This window comes from Cibotium barometz, chromosome 4, assembly GCF_041138505.1.
Source record: "Cibotium barometz isolate CiBa-2024 chromosome 4, ASM4113850v1, whole genome shotgun sequence".
NCBI classification, from domain to species: Eukaryota; Viridiplantae; Streptophyta; class Polypodiopsida; order Cyatheales; family Cibotiaceae; genus Cibotium; species Cibotium barometz.
In genome coordinates this window covers 53,549,669-53,572,177 of record NC_141049.1, presented here as the reverse complement: position 1 = coordinate 53,572,177, position 22,509 = coordinate 53,549,669, and the positions used below count along the sequence as shown (strand labels likewise).

General features: G+C 42.2%; 1 protein-coding gene across 6 annotated transcripts in view; it reads right to left on the bottom strand.

Moving 5' to 3' along the window:
- Nucleotides 1-6,271: 6,271 nt before the first annotated feature.
- LOC147639398 (uncharacterized) overlaps nt 6,272-22,509 on the bottom strand; it is a 50,765-nt gene continuing 34,527 nt past the window's right edge. The window contains exons 6-7 of one of the 6 annotated variants that reach the window (XR_015264799.1): nt 7,668-8,017; nt 6,434-6,564 (exon numbers count right to left, since the gene is read on the bottom strand). Coding sequence is in view for 3 of the 6 variants with exons in the window: in XM_086790829.1 (XP_086646955.1) it covers nt 7,778-8,017 (240 nt within the window). In the remaining 3 variants the exon portion in view is untranslated. Of the gene's footprint in view, nt 6,688-7,469; nt 8,018-22,509 lie in introns of those variants that run through there. The other 5 variants (XR_015264802.1, XM_086790836.1, XM_086790853.1 and 2 more) reach the window with 5 other exon arrangements.

Below are 22,509 nucleotides of genomic sequence, written 5' to 3'. Positions count from 1 at the left end.
GATTTAAAACTCCACCACATGTGTGAAGTAGGCGCCTCATTGATGAGGGGGGGAATCCCTATTTTAGAATTCCTTTGGTCCTTAGTCCACTTTTCATCTTATGTGAGCATTTACTCATCTTTGGGGGGAATTTTCTTTATTTCTTCTATTTATCATCTCCACACATTTGGATGAATTTTATTGGCCCCTCAAAACCTTAATTTAAAATTTTTCGAAAATCTGGACCCTTAGGGTAAGGCCTCTTGAACAGATTATACTTGATTTCTAATGCACCTTCTAAAAATTTTTTTGAACTTCTGTTTTGGGAGAACTTATTTTAATAAGAAGAGATATTTTTCTATCCAAAAATATTCAAAATCTGAATAATCTCTCTCTAGAATATTTTCTCTCTCTAGGTCAAAACAGTTAGAAACAAGATCTTTTATATTTCTGAAGAGAGATTTGATTACAGGGGAAGATGCTGGACATCTTGAGAGGCTGGGGAGGAATCTTACATTCTCTCCCACTTGAAAAACGTGAGATGTCCTCATCTCGCAAACTGGGGGTAATCCGGCAACAGTTCGACTTCTTTCTCCCAGGTGGCATCTTCAAAAGGATAGAACTTCCATTTGACCAATAATTCTCTCAGAATTCTGTTCCTGAGAACCTTTTCTCGAATATCAAGGATTTCTTCAGGTTGGAGTTCCATCTGCCCTTGGGTTGAAGAAGTTAAGATTTCATCCATCAAGCACATGATTCGGGCTTGGTACATACTTTTTAAGAAGGCTGATATGAAATACATTATGTACTTTGAGATGAGGAGGCAGAAGAAGCTCGTAGGCTAAGTCACCTACTTTCTTTGTAATCAGATATGGCCCACAATATCTGGGGGATAATTTCTTGTACTTCCCAAGAGATAGAGAACTTCTTTTGGGATGTACTCGAATGAAGACCATATCTGCTTCTTCAAATTCTCTGTCTGTCCTCTTCTTATCTGCATACTGCTTCTGTCTATCCTGGACAGCTTTTATATCTTTGCGAATTGACTGCATCTGCTGCTCCATGTCATCAAGCATCTCTCTTGACATCTTGACCCTAATCAAGGTCGGACGACCAAGTTAATGGAGTTAAGCAATCTTGTCCATACAAAGCTTTGAAAGGGCTCATCCCAATACTTCCGTGATAAGAAGCATTGTAGATAAACTCGACTAGGTGCGGATAGCTTAGCCACTTCTTGGGTTCCCTGCCATAGCATGACCGAAGTATATCTTCGATTACTTCGTTTACCCTTTCTGTTTGACCATTGGTCTCAGGGTGATAAGCTGTGCTGAGATCCAAGAAAGTTCCTACTGCTTCAAAAAATGCTAAAAACATTATTTTCTAGATTTACTTTAAAATTTTTAAGCAATTTCTGTTGCTGTTACGTAAATTTACAACAGCCGCTCTCTGATACCAACTGTGAGATCCCACTATCCCCTCTACACACCGGATTCTCGGATGGTAGCACCGGAAGCAGCTCCCTCTTGCGCAGGGCAGGATTTCACACTTGGGGCCTTGCCCTCGAATGTCCGGGCACGAGACTAAGCTGGCAGTCATTCCAAAAACCGAAACCGGGAAAAATCCATGCCCGAAAAGCGGGGACGATTCCACCATTTTGAATTTCTTAACGAATTTTTCTAACGAAGTCAAAGACTGATCTAACCTTCATCTAAATAAACCAGATAGAAGGGAAACTATAACAGACTTAACTTGGAGGAATCAACGCTTTTTTCCTAATTGAATTAGGCACAGCCGTTGATCTATTCATTTGAGAAGTCTTCAGGTTATTATTTAACTATTCGAATTCTGAGCGTAATCCTATTAATCAATTTTATTATTAAAACTCTACTGATTCCAGCCTGCCCATAGGTTAGCCACCGCCCAACCACTGGAATAGTAGAACCAGACAAGTACTCACCCACCCATAATTAAAAGCCTTTCTTAACTTTTGCTTTAGAATACGGATACTCACACACTCCTCTTTAAACTTTAATTTATAAAACAATCCATTGACAAACAATTACTCGGTACAGATGTCACAACTCAAAATTCCCATTCAATCCTTGTTTCTCACAAGACAGTATGAGTCTGGACTTTTAACCATATCGAGGCTGGTCAAGACCTGGGCAGGCTTTGCCGCATGAGCCGTCCTTTGAACACTCCCCGCCGCCAGCTGTTGCAACCGAACTTCCCTTAGAACACATATATACCAAAAGCTCCCTCCAGGATTCTGGCGTAAGACAGTCCTTTAAGAAAACAGGGTTTCTATGCAAGTTTTTAGTTTTTATTTTCTTTTGAATACAATGAGTATATCTTAATTCTATATCCCAAGACTTCTAAATCACAGATCTGGATTCCCAAGCAAAATTCCTTGAATTCTGAATTCTTGATCATCAGATCAAAATCAAAGGTCTCAACTTAGTTTCAAATTCGGTTGGTAATTTGAGTGTAGATTACTGAGCTGGCCACATCGTCATTTCTTGAAACTGACGAAAGAGTTACATCTTGGTCATAGTCTAATTCAGGGTTTGAGTCTGGAAAGGTTCAGTAATATTTCAATTACTGCTTTATTGAATTCAAAACTAAACACGAATTCTTATGAGGAATAAATTAGTCATTTATCTAAAATTCCGTCTTCGATAGTTTTTTTGAATTTTCTCATTACCATCCTAGAGAATGTGAAACGGTATAATTTTCCTTCACTGAGTATTTACTTATTCATTTTTTCAATATTCATGGGATTTAAACATAAGATTAAAGTGAAATCTTATTTTGATAAAAAAAATTCTTTTATGCATCATTTTATGCATAAAAATCAATATTGGTGAAAGCAATACTTTTGTACTAAAAAAAATACTTTTATGCATCATTTTATGCATAAAAATCAATATTAGTGAAAGTAACACTTTTACAATAAAAAAATCTTTTATACATTATTTTATGCATAAAAATCAATAATGATGAAAGTAACACTTTTATAATAAAAATATATTCTTTTATGTATCATTTTATGCATAAAAAATAATAATGATAAAAGTAACACTTTTATAATAAAAAATATTCTGTTATGTACCTATTTATGCATAAAAATCAATATTGATGAAAGTAACACTTTTATAATAAAAATAATATTCTTTTATGTAACTATTTATGCATAAAAATCTATAATGATAAAAGTAACACTTTTATAATAAAAAGATATTCTTTTATGCAACTATTTATGCATAAAAATCCATAATGATAAAAGTAGCACTTTTATAATTAAAAAAATATTCTTTTATGCATTATTTTATACATAAAAATCAATAATGATGAAAGTAACACTTTTATAATTAAAAAAAAGTATTCTTTTATGCATCATTTTATGCATAAAAATCAATAATGATAAAAGTAACACTTTTATAATAAAAAATATTCTTTTATGCATCTATTTATGCATAAAAATTAATATTGATGAAAGTAAGACTTTTATAATAAAAATAATATTCTTTTATGCAACTATTTATGCATAAAAATTCATATTGATAAAATTAATACTTTTATAATAAAAAAAATATTCTTTTATGCAACTATTTATGCATAAAAATTCATACTGATAAAATTAATACTTTTATAATAATAAAAATATTCTTTTATGCAACTATTTATGCATCAAAATCCATAATGATAAAAGTAACACTTTTATAATAGAAAATATATTCTTTTATAATAATAAAAAATAATCAATATGCATCTTTCTATGCATAGAACTTAATTCTATTGAAAATCACTCTTTTATATAAAAATAATAATCAATATGCATCTTTCTATGCATAGAATTTAATTCTATTAAAAATCACTCTTTTATAATAAAAAAATAATCAATATGCATCTTCTATGCATGAATGAAAATGACACTTTTAGAATACACTAACGATGGAGATTACTCTTTTTGATTAATAAAAGATGAAATTTATTTCACAAATTTTTCGAAAATCTCGTCATAACCTCCTTTGTATGACTGACCATTTTTTAATTTTTCAAACATTAATCTAGTTAGAAATTATTCCCAATTAGTTTAATGCATTCTAGATTAACCAATTTTTACTTTTAAGAGAAACAATATGAAAAGTTTAATTCCAACAATTAGATCACTTAACTAGGATAAAGAAGGACTGGTTTTAAGAATGATAGAGGAGGAAAGCCTTTCTAAGAAGGCATAGCATCATATTATCATTTCAACAAAACAAATTTTAAAAAACCATTAAAAGAGTAAAGAAAAATATAAGATTTCTAACTTACATGAATTCTTGGAGCTTTCCTTTGGCTTGATGGTTTGAGAGTTGTACTCTTGTTTGCAACAAGAGTGGCCATCAAATCTTTAGAAGAGAGAATGATCAAAAACTAGTGAATTATTAAAAAATTCACAGTTTTTGGCTCTTGGGAGGAGTAGAGTAACAGTGCATAAAACACTATTAAGCTTCAACAAAAGGAAAGGCTTCTATTTGTAAGAAAAAGTGAGCTCCTAACCAAGCAAACTGATTGTAGAATTTTTCAGTTCAATTTAGTTTATTTTTTACCATTTTTAGATCAGTTTAGCTTACTTTTTGGAACTAGACTTGAATTAGGAGAGAGGAGAGATGAAATAGCTCAATTTTTTAAGATTTAAAACACCACATGTGTGAAGTAGGCACCTCATTGATGAGAAGGAGAATCCCTATTGTGAGGTCAACAATCTATTTTTTTTAAAATTCCTTTGGTCCTTAGTTCACTCTTCATCTTATGTGAGCATTTACTCATCTTTGGGGAGAATTTTTTCTATTTCTTCTATTTATCTTCTCTACACATTTGGATGAATCTGATTGGTCCCTCAAAACCTTAATTTAAAATTTTTCAAAAATTTGGACGCTTAGGATAAGGCCTCTTGAACAAATTATACTTGATTTCTAATGCACCTTCTGAAAATCTTTTTGAACATATTGCATGTTGCCCGCACATACCATGATTAAGAGCTTAACTTCCTATTTTCAAATGTAATCAAAATCACGGAAGGCCCACTTGTGATTTGTGTACTTTCATCTTTTATAAGGAAAAAATTGAAGTTAAATTTTGGCTACCAATGTGTATTGGTTATTTCCTTCATCACATAAAATCTAAACAAGTCTCTTTGAAGTTTCTTATATCCTAGCCGTCTTGAAGCAACATATCAAGCATTTGGCTTGCACTTTCTACTTCGCCAGCTAATAAACATATAGATATTCCATAAACATCACATCATGGCTCAATCTCATATTCTAGCCTTGGGGTTGTAGACTCAAAAAATACACATGGTTGAAGATCTTGTGCTCTATAATTTTGGAGAAAACATAACATGCAATGGCATGAACCATCCCATGTGAGCTTATTGCAAGCCATAGATAAACTGCACGATTGGATATGAAACTTCAACCTGATCCAACACTCGAGTGTTTTAAGGGCAAGCCACTCAAGGCTCTACTAAATATTGATAAGGGAAAGGACTCTTGCCTTCCATAAGCATGTTGCTTAGTAGAGACATTGTAAACAAACATCTCGAGTAGCATCCTACAATAACTCCACGACATTTGCATGGTGTGCCTTGACGGTCCTATTCAAGAATTCAAAAGATTAAGAGTCCACTTAGCTTGAAGGAAAGATTTTTGCAAGAGAGAACAAACAAAGGACAGCATGCAAACCAAATAATTACAGGTCTAAAGCACCATTCAAGAACTAATTTAAGTACCCACAAAAAAGAAGGATCATGCAAGTCTTAAAAGTTCGATAATATATGAAACAAATATTGTATACTTATAGGTTTCCTCTACTCTGACTTTTTCCATGGTCCAACCCTAGTAAGGACGTTGTGTGAATGTGTTGCAACTTTACAAGTTGTCCCTCCTGTCCTATGTAAAATCATGGATGATACAACCTTCTCATAGATGGTTGGGAGATGAGATATACCTTCCAGATAAAACTATGTGCTCCTTTCATTGTACGTTGCATATTAGCTTATATTGAATTGCATATTACCATTGATGGTTTCATAAAGGAACCAAGGAATTTACATGGGCACATGTGACATGCTATAAGGATACCCTATGCTGACCAATAACGATCTTCACGGTATGAGATGTATCAATAAATGGGTTTCTCAATTACCCCATCCTCTACAACTTAAAAAATGGAGAGTAGATTTGAGAAATCCAAGAGAGACCACAGAGAGAGAGAGAGAGAGAGAGAGAGAGAGAGAGAGAGAGAGAAAAAATCCATCTTAAAAACCATGTGAGTCAAACCATCAAATATTGTGAGAATATACATCTGCTCTTTCCCTATCGTGAAAGTTGTCTGTAAGAATCAAGGTGCCAACCTCAAGAGGCAATCTTTGTCAAGAATGTATAAACGATATATACATGTGAGAATCTAGAAGAGAGCACCAAGAACCACTAGGGCTGCCTCAAACTCGACCAACAAGAACTTAGTCCAGCCATGCATGAAAACATCGTCACATGCAGTCTCTTGATCATCCTCCAATATTTCTCTTAACTGCCCCTGAAAGGCATTCAAAACCAACCTTGGTGAAAGCGGCTAAAATTTCATCTATGTACAATCCAAGTAGAGTTTGGGACAAGGACCGCCCTATTTAACCAACAATCTCACACGATAGACTTCAAGCTGTTAAAACAAATAAACCATAAATTTAAATAATTCCATCACCCCTCACAATCTCTCTCTCTCTCTCAAACAAAGTGGAGCTCCTGCAGGACCCATGATCTTAAATACTCAAATAAAGGCCTGGGTGGGACATATTTTTTTAAATGTAATGTCGCCATATTTTTTAATGTAATTGCATGTCCTGAATTGACAGGATTCTCCTAGGAATGTGCATATTTAGGGAGTCAATAGGGCTTAACAAATGCTGAGGTGGCCGACGTGAACATTGCCACATCACCACTGTTGTACCTGCAAGGCGATTATGAATGGCCAAATTTCTTATCCCCCACCCCATCTCTCTGCTGTCATGAGTTGCAAGAGGGCTTCCCACCAACTGTGGTTAGTCAATACTAGCCCCTTGTTTCAAGGTTAGATACGAGGGAAATTCGATGAAGTGCTTCCCACCAACTGTGGTTAGTCAATACTCACCCCTTGTTTCAAGGTTAGATACATCTAAGCCCAAAAAGTGCCTGCCTGCACGGTACGCAGGGACCAAACAGCTGCAGTCCCAATGCAGTCAGACTAACTGCACTAAGTTTTAGATGCATCTGACACCTAAAGCTTATATATGAAGGCTAAAATCAAGCTCAACTACCTGCAAACATCAAAACACACTCGTTCACCCAAAGCAATGCTTACAGCTACAGAAAAAGGAGTTCATCCAGCACAAGATATATCAATACATAGTTAAGGACTTTTCACAGGAAATGCACAGACAAAGTTATCCAGAATCAAACAGCTATGAGAGAAGTAAAATCTTTTTCTACTTGGATTGCAATAAAAACCACAAGAAAGAGAAGGCCTTTTACGGCCAAAAATCTTGCGACTCTCGTAAAGGAAACAAGAACCCAAAGCTTGAGAATGGTGGCTAGCTCCTCCTACACCAACTGCAAAATTTATAACTGGCATTTTTTACCACCACTAAAAATGACTTGCCCAACCTTTTATCTGCTTTGAGGGCACAGTAGCAGGTGACTTTTCTGGTCATTCCAGCAACCACACCTTGCCTATGGGTCATTCCAGCAACCCAGTCATGAGCTTAGCCCGCAGGCTAAAAACCAAAGAACCCGAGCTCACTAGCCCTTTCCTTCTCAAAAGTCTCAAAATACTGATAGATGATCGTGACTGCAAGTAGGATTCCTGTTCCAGAGCCAATGGCTCCCATGAAGTCGGCAACCACAGTCAAAGCACCTATGCACATGCCACCAAATGCAGCTGCAGTAGGAATATAGCGATTGAGCTCTTTTTGCAAATTGGACTCCCGATGTCCTGGCATTACCATTTGTTGCTCCTGCAATACACACATTTGCACGCAGGCATAATAAATTTGAATGTAAAAAGTGGCTAGGATCCAGCATCAAGACCTAAACATACATCCATCTCTCTCTCTCTCTCTCTCTCTCTCTCATCTACATAGGAGATACTGTGGACATAGTCACCTTTTCAAGCCCAATTTTTCTCATGCAAAGTCCCTCCTGTAGGATCACCTGATACATAAGCTAATTACAAAAGACTAGTACAGCATAGAAGAGTGCAGGCATGCTCACCTCCCAACGTTAGATTCCATCCAAAATCTTCCCCAAGCCAGGGGCTAAGGTTGCACCCCCCACAGGCCAAGCCGATCAGCCTTGACATCCAATACCAGCCAAGTATAACTGAATGAACCTCAATAACCCATAAGTCACTTATATCGTGACTATTGCTGTCACAAACTTCCTCACAGCTTCTGTTTTCTATTGTTCATGTGTGGCATATGGAGCCTGACATGACATACATGTATGGCTAGTGGAGCCTGACATGGTGTGTTTGTATGGCACATGGAGCCTGACATGACAGTACATGTATGACTCATGGAGCCTAACATGATAGTACATGTGTGGCTTGTGGGGCCTGACATGGTGTACATGTATGGCTCATGGAGCCTAACACGATGTGATTCCTTGGGACTAGCTATCCTGGAGATCTTCTGTATTTACCTTCGGAGAAGGTTCTAACTAATACAATTGAGCAGATGAGTGTTTCTTCCAGTCTAGCTGCACTCATATGTGTGCATGACTTTGATTTTATACTTGGATGACTTGTTTTGTTTGCTTGGACAATGCTTGAGATTACTGCCTCTGTTGTCCATGGGCCGGGGACACCTTGGGACTCTCTAGACATGTATGTGCACACCTGTTTGGGACTGACAGGTGGTCTACATGTATTTTGCAAGTGGTAAGTGTCCCCAAAAACCCAATTTACAGCTTTGTGATTTCACATACTAATAATTATGGGTGCAGGTCCACACACACTTATAAGCGACCGGACAAATTATAAGTTATTCACACTGGGCAAGACCAATTTAATACATTAGATGGGCATTGGACAAGATTTGGACCAATCTCTTGTAGGCGCCCCCTTCTGGACCAGAAAAGCACACGCCTAGGCTATTTTCAGCAGTGGAACTCTATTACTAGGGGAGAACTCCAGTTTTAGGGAGGCGCCTGCTTTTTGCTGCATAAAAGGAGGTTCTACAGCTTCCTAGAGCCAACTACCACTACCTACCACGACGGAACTCGCCCAAGTGTGTGGCCAGGCCTGGTCGACTTCTTTTGGAAACTGGCCAGCTGTTTACAGCCCTAAAAAGCTGCTGGTCAAGGAACTGAAAAAAGCGGAAGAGGCTTGTGAACTGCTGCTGGTCGACTTCCCTTGTGGCTTCTGAGAGCTGGTCGACTGCTGCAAACAACCCTCCAAGGCTGGTCGACTTGCTCTATGAGCCAAACAGGAGGAAGATGAAGATGCAAGGCTGTCCCAGGCTGGTGTGGGAGTGCTATGGGCATGGTTGTCCTACATGTGCTTTATGCCGAGAATGCTCTCTTGTGCTGAGGATTGACATCAAATTCAGCATATGTTTTGTTTTGTTTTCATACTGTACTGGAAGAAATAGGTGCTAGCCAGTGGAGAATCCCTGGGCACCCACAAAGTTGTATTTGGAAGCAGACTCCTTTTTCGTAATCTAACCATAAAGGGGGGAGGGTCAGCCCATCTTCTCACCCCTAGTGTGGTGTACTGTGCAGAGTTGTTATCTTTCTTTTTATCTAGCATGCTTATGTGTTTATTCAATTATCATGATAGATAAGATTTTCCTATTACAACTTGTCATGTGCATGCTAGGGGCAAGCAGATTGGCGAGCTAGAGTGTGATATGTTGTGGGTGGACATGTTTTTTGGTCCGCTATTGATAGCGTGTGCTTTTTGGGCGTTCCTTCCCTGTTAATTGAGGGGAGGGGTACCAATTGGGCACACACTAACAGACGGAGCACAGGAGTGCAAAGCGTGTGGAGCGGGAGCACCATCGCACAGGAGGCCGTCGGCCTTGGGGGACAACCCTAGGTGGTAAGAGGACACCAGATGAGGACGATGGCAAGGCACTCACAAGGGCATGATGCTCTAGCTCGTGGCTCGGTGGGGATGGCGAAGATTGTGAGCCTCGCTTACTGCTGTCATGGTTGGTTGGTGAGTATGACTACACCCAGATATGTTTCTTCTGCTTTTCCTTCTAGGGTTAAAGGTGTGTTGCTTTGTCTGCTTTTCATGGTTGTTTTGCAAGCTTCCCTCTCGGAGAGATCATGGGTCTTGACAGTGGTATCAGAGCCTCTCCGGGAGGAAGATGCGAGCGAGACACCTTCGGGTGAGTTCTTTCTATGTTTCCTGCAACGTACATGTGTAGGTTTGTTGCGAGAGAGAGAGTTGGTGGTTGTGTAGCCCAGACTGCTCAGACAATCTTCTGTCCAAGGGTAGGGCAGTGTTGCGCCTATGGGCAGTGAAAGGGCCCAGCTTTGATCGCTGGCAGCCTGTGGGCAGGGAAGAAGGTTCCGCCTAGGCTCGGCCAGGACAGGTTGACCTGCGACCAATGGGTAGCCCAAGGGCATGACCAGGGCAAAGGGCCCCTCCTTTCTTCAGTGAGGGGGCAGGTTGAAGAACCCTGCGGGCAGGCTAGGGCAAGGCATGATGGACAGCCCAAATGGGTGCAGCCTATGGGCAGTGAAAGGGCCCAGCTTTGATCGCGGGCAGCCTGTGGGCAGGGAAGAAGGTTCCGCCTAGGCTCGGCCAGGACAGGTTGACCTGCGACCAATGGGTAGCCCAAGGGCATGACCAGGGCAAAGGGCCCCTCCTTTCTTCAGTGAGGGGGCAGGTTGAAGAACCCTGCAGGCAGGCTAGGGCAAGGCATGATGGACAGCCCAAATGGGTGCAGCCAGATCGGGATTCCCCTCTCTCTATGGCGCAGGTAGGCAGCCAGGAATCAGGATAGCAGGCCGAGTTGCTTGGCAGCCTGTTTTTTTTTTGGAAAAAAAAAATGCAGGCAGTTTTTTTTTATGGAAAAAGAAACACTTACCTTCCCGAAGCCGATGGCGTGCGTGGGGGTCCCTTACCTGGTCACCTGGGCTACAGATGTGGGAAGGGCTGTTGACGCCACTCGTGAAGGGCTGATGGAGTCGACCAAGGTTGTCGGTGGTTGCAGGGACTGTCAGGGCTCAATGGGGCTTGTGGCAGCCCACATGGGGGACTGCACCTTGCTGATGGGGACCCCTTTGGGGTGAGGAAGCCCAAGTTTTTGGGGCTGTTTCCCATGCAGCCACGCATGATGTGTGTGCACGCACTCATGCAGATGTAGGGCAGTCTAGCATAGCCACACATGGCACAGCCATCCGTGTTACCCGAGGTCTACCACACGCAGCCAAAGGTTGTGGACAACCACATGTTGGTTGTCCGGATAGAGGCGTACGATCGTCAGTGGGCTGCCCTACAACAGCAAGTGATGACGACATGTTTTTCTACGATCTCTCTTCAGATTCTTTTCTCTCCAAGATGTCTAGGTTGTGTACGGGACTTTGTGTACTTGCGAGCTTCCGATGCACGTGCTTCGTTCTATCTCAGTTTTGGACCAGCGTGTTATGAGGTATGTGTTTGTTTTCACATGCAAGGAACATGCAAGATAGGGTTTAACAATAAAAGCACACCGTGTTATGCAAGTACACATGTTTGTTCTGGGGTACACATGGGAGTTTTTACTCAAAGAACTTCACGGAACACACACACACACACACGAGTTAGTCATGGCCTTGTACCATTTAAGACATAGACCTAATACCCTACAGATATTGGAATGACCATTGTTTTCATTGTGGGGCTTTGATAGGCAAGACTCATCTACATATGCAGGATTGAGGAATAGTTGACCACACATTGCCACTGTGGCTACACGGATATTTGATAGAGGGCATCTAGCTTAAGTTTACATGTTGGGATTCATTGTCAGATTGCATGACAAGACAGTTATGCAACAATACCCAATATGCACCTTTTCAGCCTTACAATCCTTAAGGTTTTGATGGTCCTCTAGTTGTATGTCCATGGCAGGAGTGTGTGCAGATATTCACGCGATTCCAAGTATACCCGCCTATTCTTATACCAAGACTATTGGTTATTCAAGAATTTGCGCTATGCACATAAGTTTTTGGAAAGTTTTGGTTTCCAAGATTTTTTGGGTTTAGACAGATGCTTTGACTAGGATGTTGGTCAAGGTTGTTCTTTTTTTGTGTACACAGATGATGTCTAATCCCTAGACCGAGTTATGATCACGAGTCTCGTTTGGAGTTCTTCCTTTCGAGAACTTGTTTCAGTTTGTGGCACATGGTCAGCCATTGGCATTTATTGTTTCTAATAGATCGCGACAGATCCACAAACTGGTGTTTTGTAGTAATCGTAGCATGTGTATGGAGTGTATCATGGTGGTATGGGACGCCATGGTCCATCGCATGTTACGGGGCTACGCCAGATTGTCCAGACTTCATTCAAACTCTACGCCTACAAACACAAGGCTATCTCAACAATTTTGAGGGATAGATACTTTACTTTTGATACAGACAGTTATGATAGATGCTAGCTTGCGTCATAACCAGGTCTGTTGGAACAGTTGTTCCTTTCATGTCCAAGGTACTCATAGACTTTCCAAGGTTTGTTTGGGAAGTTAGACTTCCGAGGTGACGAAGTACAAATTGATGATCAAACTAGAAGATCAGTTCTTCTCTTGTTTGGGAAGAGACTACTATTGTGTTCCACTTGGTTCAGGCTTCAGTAGTAGGTTCTGGGTTTTCCCAGTTTTGTGGTTTTCACCAGACCAGATTTATAGAGGACATCAAGATGAAAGCATAGTAGTCAAATGGAAGATACTTTTGGTTTCAGGATAACTCTTTAGGACAGTGGTTGCTTACCTCTGGTACTAGTAGCATTGTCAACTTCGAGTTACCCAACTCCAGATAAGGCTTTTGTGACTAGGAATTGATGCTCATGTCATGTTACTTCAGAGGGTCTATCTCTTAGTTGGATTGTCTTTGAGACTATTGGTTTCAACCAATAGAGGGTGTTTCTCTGGTGTTGCGAGTGTAACAACTTCTCCTTGAATTCTTTTTCTTGAGCTCAAGACTGAGCTCTTTTGAGGAAGGGGAGTATGTCATGTGCACGCTAGGGGCATGCAGATTGGCGAGCTAGAGTGTAATATGTTGTGGGCGGACGTGTTTTTTGGTCCGCTATTGATAGCGTGTGCTTTTTGGGCATTCCTTCCCTATTTATTGGGGGAAGGGGTACCAGTTGGGCACACACCGACAGATGGAGCACAGGAGTGCAAAGCGCGTGGAGCGGGAGCACCATCGCGCAGGAGGCCGTCGTCCTTGGGGGACAACCCCGGGTGGTAGAGGACACAAGATGAGGACAATGGCAGGGCACTCACGAGGGCATGACGCTCTAGCTCGTGGCTCGGTGGGGATGGCCAAGATTGTGAGCCTCACTCACGGCTATCATGATTAGGTGGTGAGTATGCCTACACCCAGATATGTTTCTTCCACTTTACCTTCTAGGGTTAGGGTTTGTTGCTTTGTCTGCTTTTCATGGTTGTTTTGCAAGCTTCCCTCTCGAAGAGATCGTGGGTCTTGACACAACTGCCCTTCTGTTACAACTGCTACCATAATACCTTATTTCCATATGAAAGTCCTCCATAAGCTCTACCTACCGTGCCTTCCTCCCCTTCAACTCAGGTCTATCACAAATGTACTTGATCGACTCATGATCGGTCAAGAAAACAAATTTGGATCCATATAAGTAATGTCTCCAAATTTTCAATGCATGAAAAATCACATGTAACTCTTTTTCCTGAGTACACCACCAACCCTAGCTATCATCAAGCTTCTTGCTTTCAAAAGAGTACCTGCTGTACCAATAGTACCTGTTGTACCAGCTGTACCTACTGAATAGTACATGTTGTACCCTATACCTGCTGAATAGTACCTGCTGTGCCAACTGTACCTGCTGAATTGTACCTATTGTACTTGCCTTGTACCTGAATTGCCTAAATTGTACCTACAGCACTTGAATTGTACCGACTGTACCTGAATTGTACCAACTGTACCTGAGTGTACCTGCTGTACCAAATTGTACTTCTTGTACCAGGCCTCTTGTAGAGAGCGGTCACAAAAAGCATGCTTTTCACCTTGGAAAAAATAAAAACACAGACCTTGTTTTCTAATGTGTGCTAGGAAAACTGCAAGAACTACACGTTTTTCTAAAAGAAGCTTTGAAAACTTTAAAAAAAATACAACGTGCTTTTGTTAACGATAGCAACCTGCTTTTTATTAAACACGACCTTGCTAGTGTTTGTTTTTAATTAAAAAAACAGCTTGCGCTTTTCTCTTTCAGCCCAAAGAAAGCTTACATTTGCTTTAATTGCAAGCTTTTTCTTTGCAAAAAGTCAGCTACTCTTCGGTCAACTTCCTACCCGCCCCCTGACCTATGCGCAATTATCTGCCAGCTCTATACCAACCCTGCATATGCACTCTGTCAAACTGGTGGTGGCCGACTGCTGTCAGACCAAACCTTTGCTGGTCAGCCAGCTATCGCCTGCAATAGGAAGTGCCATGGCTAATCCCTGATCATTTCCCTCACTGGGCAGCAGTATTAGGTGCATTTAGGGCATCTTCATCAACATGCATCAAGTCAGCAGCAGTTCAACACACATATATCAAGTCGGCAGCAGCAGAAAATCAGTCGAAAGAATTGTGTGAGAGTCGACAGCAGCAGAAAATCAGTCAACAGCATTGTATGAGAGTCGACAACAGGCAACATTTATGCGTAATTTGGGTGCCCAAAGTTGACATTTTATGCTACATATTTTATGTCAGAGGACAAATCAGCTGGCCGACAGCAGTTGAAGCTACATTTCTCCTCTCTCCATATTTGAGTTGTATAGTCTGTATAATCAGTAGCCCTTTTGGGAAGAAGTATAAATGTAACCTTTTCCTATGTACATAATACATATACTGAAAACCAGTTCCTCTCATGTGTTTTGCGTTAATATTCCTACAGGATACAACTCGACAGCACGAGAGCTTAATTTTTGCCCACGCACAATGTAACTTGGTAGAACACAATGCTAATCAATACACTTAAATACACTAAGATTTGAAGGACACTTGCTTGTGTGGGAGAGATGGAATTAGGGTTAGATGTTCATGTGGGAGACATACACACAAAAGCAAGGGAGAGAGAGAGAGAGTTGTGGGGATAAGTCAACTCATGAAGATATGAGTGTGTGACTCCCCTATCACACATGTATATTGCACTAGTACACATAGTGCACTTAGTACATTAAAAGTACTAAGTGTACTATGTACTATAACTTATGGGCTTGTACACACTATAAGGGTGGACATAGTGCCTTTACCCCAACAACCTCCCACTTAAAGGCAAAGTGCCCTTAAGTAAAGGAAAATAAAAAATCAGCATGTACATGATAATATACAAGGCCATATCAAGGCTGAAACTGGCCTCATCCAATGCCCATCAAGTGTCTGCAATGAGCAAACCGCTCCGGAGGCAAACTCTTTGTCAACAGATCAGCCGGGTTGTCATCCGTGTGAATCTTAACAAGCTGAATTTGCTTGTTCTCTATCACCTCTCTGATGAAGTGATACTTCACATCCACATGCTTCGTCTTTGCATGAAAGACAGGATTCTTTGCCAACTGGATGGCACTCTGACTGTCACAATGCAACAATGGAATATCCCCTGTATAACCCAAATCAACCACTAACCGAGATAGCCATAATGCCTCCTTGCAAGCCTCTGTGGCTGCAATATACTCGGCCTTTGTAGTAGATAAGGCTGTGCACTTCTGCATCCTGGATATCCATGACACAGCACCTCCTGTGAATGTAAACACATAACCGGTAGTAGACTTCCGGTTATCTGGATGACCGGCATAATCCGAATCCGTGTAACCATGCACTAATGCATCCTGTTTGCCAAAGCAAATGCACATATCCTGTGTGCCCTTCAGGTATCTCATGACACCTTTCACTGCTTCCCAATGCTTCTTGCCAGGGTTGGCCATGTATCTAGAAACCACTCCCACTGCAAATGCAATGTCCGGCCTAGTAGCAACCATGGCATACATGAGACTGCCACAAGCTGAAGCATACGGAACCTTGGCCATATCAGCCCTGTCTCTATCCGACTGTGGGCTGTCCATAGCACTGAGTTTCACATATGGAGGCAAAGGAGTACTAGTCTTCTTCCCCCCGTCCATATTGAACCTCTGCAAAACTTTGCCAATGTATTCCTTCTGAGACAAATACAACACATGCTGATTTCTGTCCCGAAGTATCCGCATACCCAAGATGTGATTTGCATCACCCAAATCCTTCATATCAAAGGTTTGATGCAGCCTCTGCTTCAAGGTATCCATCTCCTTACGAGATTTCCCGGCAATCAACATATCATCAACATACAAGATGAGGATCAATAGACTGCCATCCAAAGCTTTCTTGGTGTACAAGCAGTGATCTATCAAAGGTTTGATGCAGCCTCTGCTTCAAGGTATCCATCTCCTTACGAGATTTCCCGGCAATCAACATATCATCAACATACAAGATGAGGATCAATAGACTGCCATCCAAAGCTTTCTTGGTGTATAAGCAGTGATCTATGTCACTTCTCCTGAATTTCTGAGATTTCATGAATGTATCAAATTTATGATACCATTCTCTTGGTGCCTGTTTGAGCCCATAAAGACTCTTTTTCAGCTTGCATACAAGCTTCTCCTTTCCACTCACTGCATAACCCTCTGGCTGCTGCATATATATCTCCTCATGGAGATCACTGTGAAGAAAAGCAGTCTTCACATCCATCTGAATCAAGTCCAGATCATCATGCGCAACCAGAGCCAACACAGCTCTAAGTGTGGTCATTTTGACCACTGGAGAGAAGATCTCATCAAAGTCCACACCATATTCCTGCTTGAAGCCCTTAGCCACTAACCTGGCTTTGTATCTTGGCATTGCATCAGGTGCAACTTTGAGCCTGTAAACCCATTTGCATGGCAAAACCTTCTTGCCTGCAGGCAAAGGCACCAACTTCCATGTTCCATTTTTGTGCAGAGAATCCATCTCTGACTTCATGGCACGCTCCCAAAGAGCCTTGTCTGCCCTCTGTAAAGCCTCCTTATAACATGAGGGCTCCCCACAGTCAGTAAGCATCAAGTAGTCAACCCCTGGAACAAACCTGTCAAGGGCTCTGGAGGGTCTTGTGGACCTCCGTACCCAATGACCATCATTTGCAGGTTGCTGTCCAGCCTGCATATCACCCATTGGTGGCTCCTGTTCCATGCCATAAGGCTGAAATATCATGCCCGGTATTTCTTCTAACTGTGGTATATCCATAGGGATATCTTCCGCCATCTCTGGCTGTCCATTTGGACCATTTTCAGCACCATTTAAGGGCTGGTTTTCCTGCTGTAATGACTGATTTACAGCCCTTTGTTGTTGTCCATGATGTCCATCATCATCAAAGATGACTCTGCCAGGCTCCTGTTGCCTTGCAGGCTCCTTATACATGCATGTTTCATCAAAAATGACATCATTGCTGCGTATAATCTTTCTATTCACGGGATCCCAAAGTCTATACCCCATTTCACCTCTGTCACCATATCCTAGGAATATGCATTTGTGAGACTTGGGATCAAGTTTGGTGCGCATTTCCCTGCGTATGTGCACGTACGCAACGCAACCAAACACTCTCAAGTGCTTGTATGACGGAGGCTTCCCTGTCCATACTTCCTCTGGCACTTTCCCACCAAGCCTCGTGTTAGGTGACCTGTTTATAAGGTGAACAGCTGTCATAACAGCTTCAGCCTAAAAATCATGAGGTAACGCAGCATGTGACAACATAGAACGGACCTTTTCCTGAATGGTCCTGTTCATCCTCTCTGATGTCCCGTTTTGTGGAGGATCATAAGGAGTAGAGAGCTCCCTCTTGATCCCTTTAGCATCACAAAAGTCCTGAAACTGTTTGGACATATACTCTCCACCATTGTCGGAACGCAGAGCCTTCAGTGTTTTGCCAGTTTGATTCTCAACATGAGCAACAAACTTCTGAAACACTGAGAATGTATCACTCTTCAAACAAAGAGGATAGACCCACACCTTGCGTGTGGCATCATCTATAAAAGACACAAAATATTTTGCCCCTCCCAAAGAAAGCTGAGGCTCTAACTCTGTATGCACAAGCTCTAACTCAGCATCTTTCTGTCCAAGAGCTTTCTTGTGGGGGCACTGTAGTTGCCTACCATATATACAAGGCTCACAAAACTGAAAACTTGAAAACTTTAGAGAAGGCAGGTAACCCAAACGAGACAATTGCTCCATTCCCTTGACACTCATGTGTCCCAACCGGCTATGCCACATAGAGATTTCCGGCAGCTCGGTTGCATTTACATTAGCATGGTGACAAACACCTGCATGCATGAAGTAAAGAGTATCCACCTTAGAGCCTCTGGCAACAACCAGTGAGCCCTTACTAATCTTCCACTTTCCACGAGCAAATGTGGTAACATAATCAGCATCATCAAGCTATCCAGTAGAAAGCAGATTCTTCTTGATCTCAGGCACATGCCTGACATCATGGAGCATAAGCTGTGAGCCATCTGAAAACACAAGCCTCACATCACCTCTGCCAAGAATCTTGCATGCATGGTTATCACCCAAATAAACCACTCCTTCATTGCCAGCAGTATAACTGACAAACAAGTCTTTGCAACTTGTGACATGAAAGGAGGCACCTGAATCAATGATCCATGAGTGCATACCATGACCACCTGTAAGAAGTGAATGGGCATCAAGTGAAGAAGTAAATAGGACCTCATCCTCACTGCCACCTGCATGTGACACATTGATTTCTTCAATGATCAATCTTGACTCCACTTTTGCCCTTTGGCTTTACATCTTTGGCTTCATCTTTGTCTTTGTCTTTGCCTTTTCCCTTTTCCTTTTGATCATTTTTCCATTTGTAGCATTGCTTTTTAATGTGTCCCTTTTTGCCACAATAGTGGCATTCCAAGTCCTTTTTGGAGCGAGACTTGCTCCTTCCCCGTTCTTGGCTTTCACCCCTTTGCTGGGATCTCCCACGTGCATTCATTGCATTGGACTTTCCAACAGAGTTGTTTTTCCTGTTCATCTCTTCTTGAAGAAGAGCACCCTCAACATCTGCATATGACAGCATAGCATGCGAATTGCTAGTGGCTGTCCTGAATGTGTCCCAACTCTCTGGCAAAGTGCATAACAGAAAAGTGGCTTTGAACTCATCGTCCATTGCCAACTTTTGATTAATGACCTGGCTGACAATACCATTAAACTCATTTAGATGGGCTGTCATAGACGCCCCTTCCTTCATCTGAAGACCTATGAGTTTCTTCAACCAATACACTTTGCTGGGCATACAAGTCCTGCAATCTCTGCCACATTCCCCAAGCTGTCTTCTCTTCACGAATGCTGAAAAGTAAAGAGTCTGACACAGACAACATGATAGTCGATCTTGCCAGCTCATCCATATCTTCCCACTCTTCAGCAGTAAGAGAAGCGGGCATTACACCCCTTTCTTTGATGGGCTTGTGCTGCTTCTTCTGGAGCAACACATTATAGCTTTGGGTTTGCCAAATATCATAGTTATGTGAGCCTTCAAGCTTCTTGATGTGAAGCAATGAAGAGCTCTCACTTGTGGTTGCCATAGCAATATGCAACTTGTCAATGACTGACTCCCTGCAAAATGTGCAAACACTGCACCAAAAGCACACAAAGTGCTCACTGTTGTTCTCCCAAGCTTTATCTCCCAGTGCGGAAGCACAAATGCAACTTTTCTCCCGCACAAATGCAACTTTTCTCCCGCTTTATGTGATGAAATCACCAAAATCTGGTTGCTACAGATTTTGGACAGCACCTTAAATGTGCTCTATTGCCCTTCCAAAGTACTGTACAACAGTACTAAGTGCTCACCTTTGATGTACCAAACCTGTACCGGCAAGTACAACAGCTGAAATTGAACCTTTTCCTCACTCAAATCAGTGTACAGCCATGCCAAGACATGCACAAAGCTGTGCCAAATCTGTACCAGCAGGTACAGTAGCAATAAATGCTCTCCTGGCTGTCCAAATGAGTAAAAATCAGACTTTTACAGTCCCGAACACTGCATGCAACAGTCCCGAACAGAAATTGGGCAAAAGCCCCTTGACTGCAAGCTGATTTCTGAGGATTCAAGGCATAAAAGTTTTGCCTGCTGTTTTGCCAAGCTCAACAAGCATACGAACTTGAAAAGCCCCTTGATTTAAGATCAATTTCTGATCATACATGGTACATTGACGCACATGAAGGCATCCAGAGTGTTCACGATGCTTCCCCCTGGCCACATATACATCAAATACATGAAAGCCCCTTAATTTACAGGCACATTGAGTGCTTGTAAGGCATCAACACGTTGCCCAAAGCATCAAACGCGATTGCCTGCATGCAAATCAATCCAATCGGCACAAAAGCCCCTTGATTTGCACTGCAATTTGCTGCAAATTTTGCCCAAATGTGCGATTTCTCACATCATACAGCATGTATGAGTGCTTAATTGCACAATTACATCAAAAACCCCAAATTTCGACATCCAATTTCCTGCAAATTGATCCTGATTGTGACCAATTTCTTGCAAATTGATCCTGATTGTGACCAATGTCACCCAATTTTGCCAATTTTGCTCAAAATTGAGCAATTCGACACCTGTACCTGCTCAATTGTTGATTGTACTTGCTCAATTGCAAATCCCAAAAAAAATTTTGAGGAAAATACCTTGTAATTTCTGATTTTTCTTTTGTTGCAGGAAAATGGGGTTGATGATTTTTGCTGCTGTTGTGCAGAAATGGACAAGTGCAAGCGTACAAGGCTTCTCCTAGCTGCTGGTGATGTTTGCCGTAGAGGAGAAGGTGACGTGGAGCTTGCTTGCTGTAGAGGAGAAGGGGCTAGTCGATGAAGCCAACGAATCTGCTTCGTGGCTTTACGCCTGAGTATAGACGTGTGCTACCCAGCGCTGAAGTGCGCCTGCTGCTCAGCGCTGACACGCCTTTCCCCTTGAGTCCACTTGCCGTGCGCCTTATGGACCAACGGCTGCTGCCTTCGCCTGGCGCCTAGTAGCCAGCGCTTGTTCGCAAACGCCTTCGCCCAACCCTTTTCGCTCGCCTAGTAGCCTTCGCCGTGTAGCGCTATACGCGTTGCTTGTTGACGTCGCCTTGTGAATAACGATCCCCAGCCTTCACGATTACACGCCTGGTTCTGGTTCGTGGTTTGCTACGGGTAGCTCTGCCACGCTTGCCCACGTTACGCTACTGGCTAGAGTTTGAATGGCTGGGCAGCGCTGGTTGCTGCCTGTTGCGCTGCCTGCCTAGCTGGTCGCAAGCTGCTCTTGACGTGTCCTTGCGCTTCTTCTCCTAGGTTGCTGTAGGCGCCTGACTACTCCGCCTGCCTGCACTTCACTGCCTTGCTGCAAGCCTACAACTGGCTGTTGGCTACCTTTTGCCACGACCAATTGAATGGGAGAGTCGAGCTGATTGCTACTGCACAGAGATTCGAAGGGCACCGGCTCTGATACCATGTAATATGCGGAAGCTTCGGAGAAGGATCGGTACTTCAAAACTCAGAAAACAGCACTCTTTTCGCGACGGAATTAACGCACAAAACTGAAAGACGATGTGCAGAAAATAGAGAGAGAAGGGGGAGATGGAGAAGGACACAGTATTGGGTCCCAATTCCCTCTGTAGGGCCCCCACCACGGATGGTGTATTTGCTTTATTAGAATGATGTAAATCTGAAACAAATACAAAGTACTTGACCTTTTCTTGGCTGGAAAACCTGCCCTTGACCTTCAGTCCTTCACCCCTTTGCTTTAGCAATGTTCTTGGCTGTCCTGGCCCTTGTTTGCTTGGAGCACTTGGTGAATTATGAGATGGGATGAATGAATTATGGGCTGGGCTTTTATACTACTCCCTTCATGCAGTCGGCTGGCTTCAGGACAGCCCACGACTGAGTATTTTTAATAAAATACTCACACACTTTAATAAAGTGTTTTCACACTTGTAATCCCTGTCCAGCCTGCGCATGATTCTGGGCAGCACCCTGGCTGCTCGACATGCTGCGCATGGGTGTGGGGACTGCCCCTACACCTCAACGACTTGCAGATTAGGGCTTTGGACTCAGTCGGCTGCCTGTCCAGAAGCTTTGGAGCTGGCCGACAGCCCCTCCAGCCCTTGCCTTGGCTGGTGGGCAATATCTTGGGCCCTCCTGGCCCCTTGGGGGTGGTTCTATACCTCCCCCATGCCCATACTAAGTATGCAAATGCAAATCCTTGCCCTGGGGTAGCCCTATGGGCTGGCCCCATCTCTAT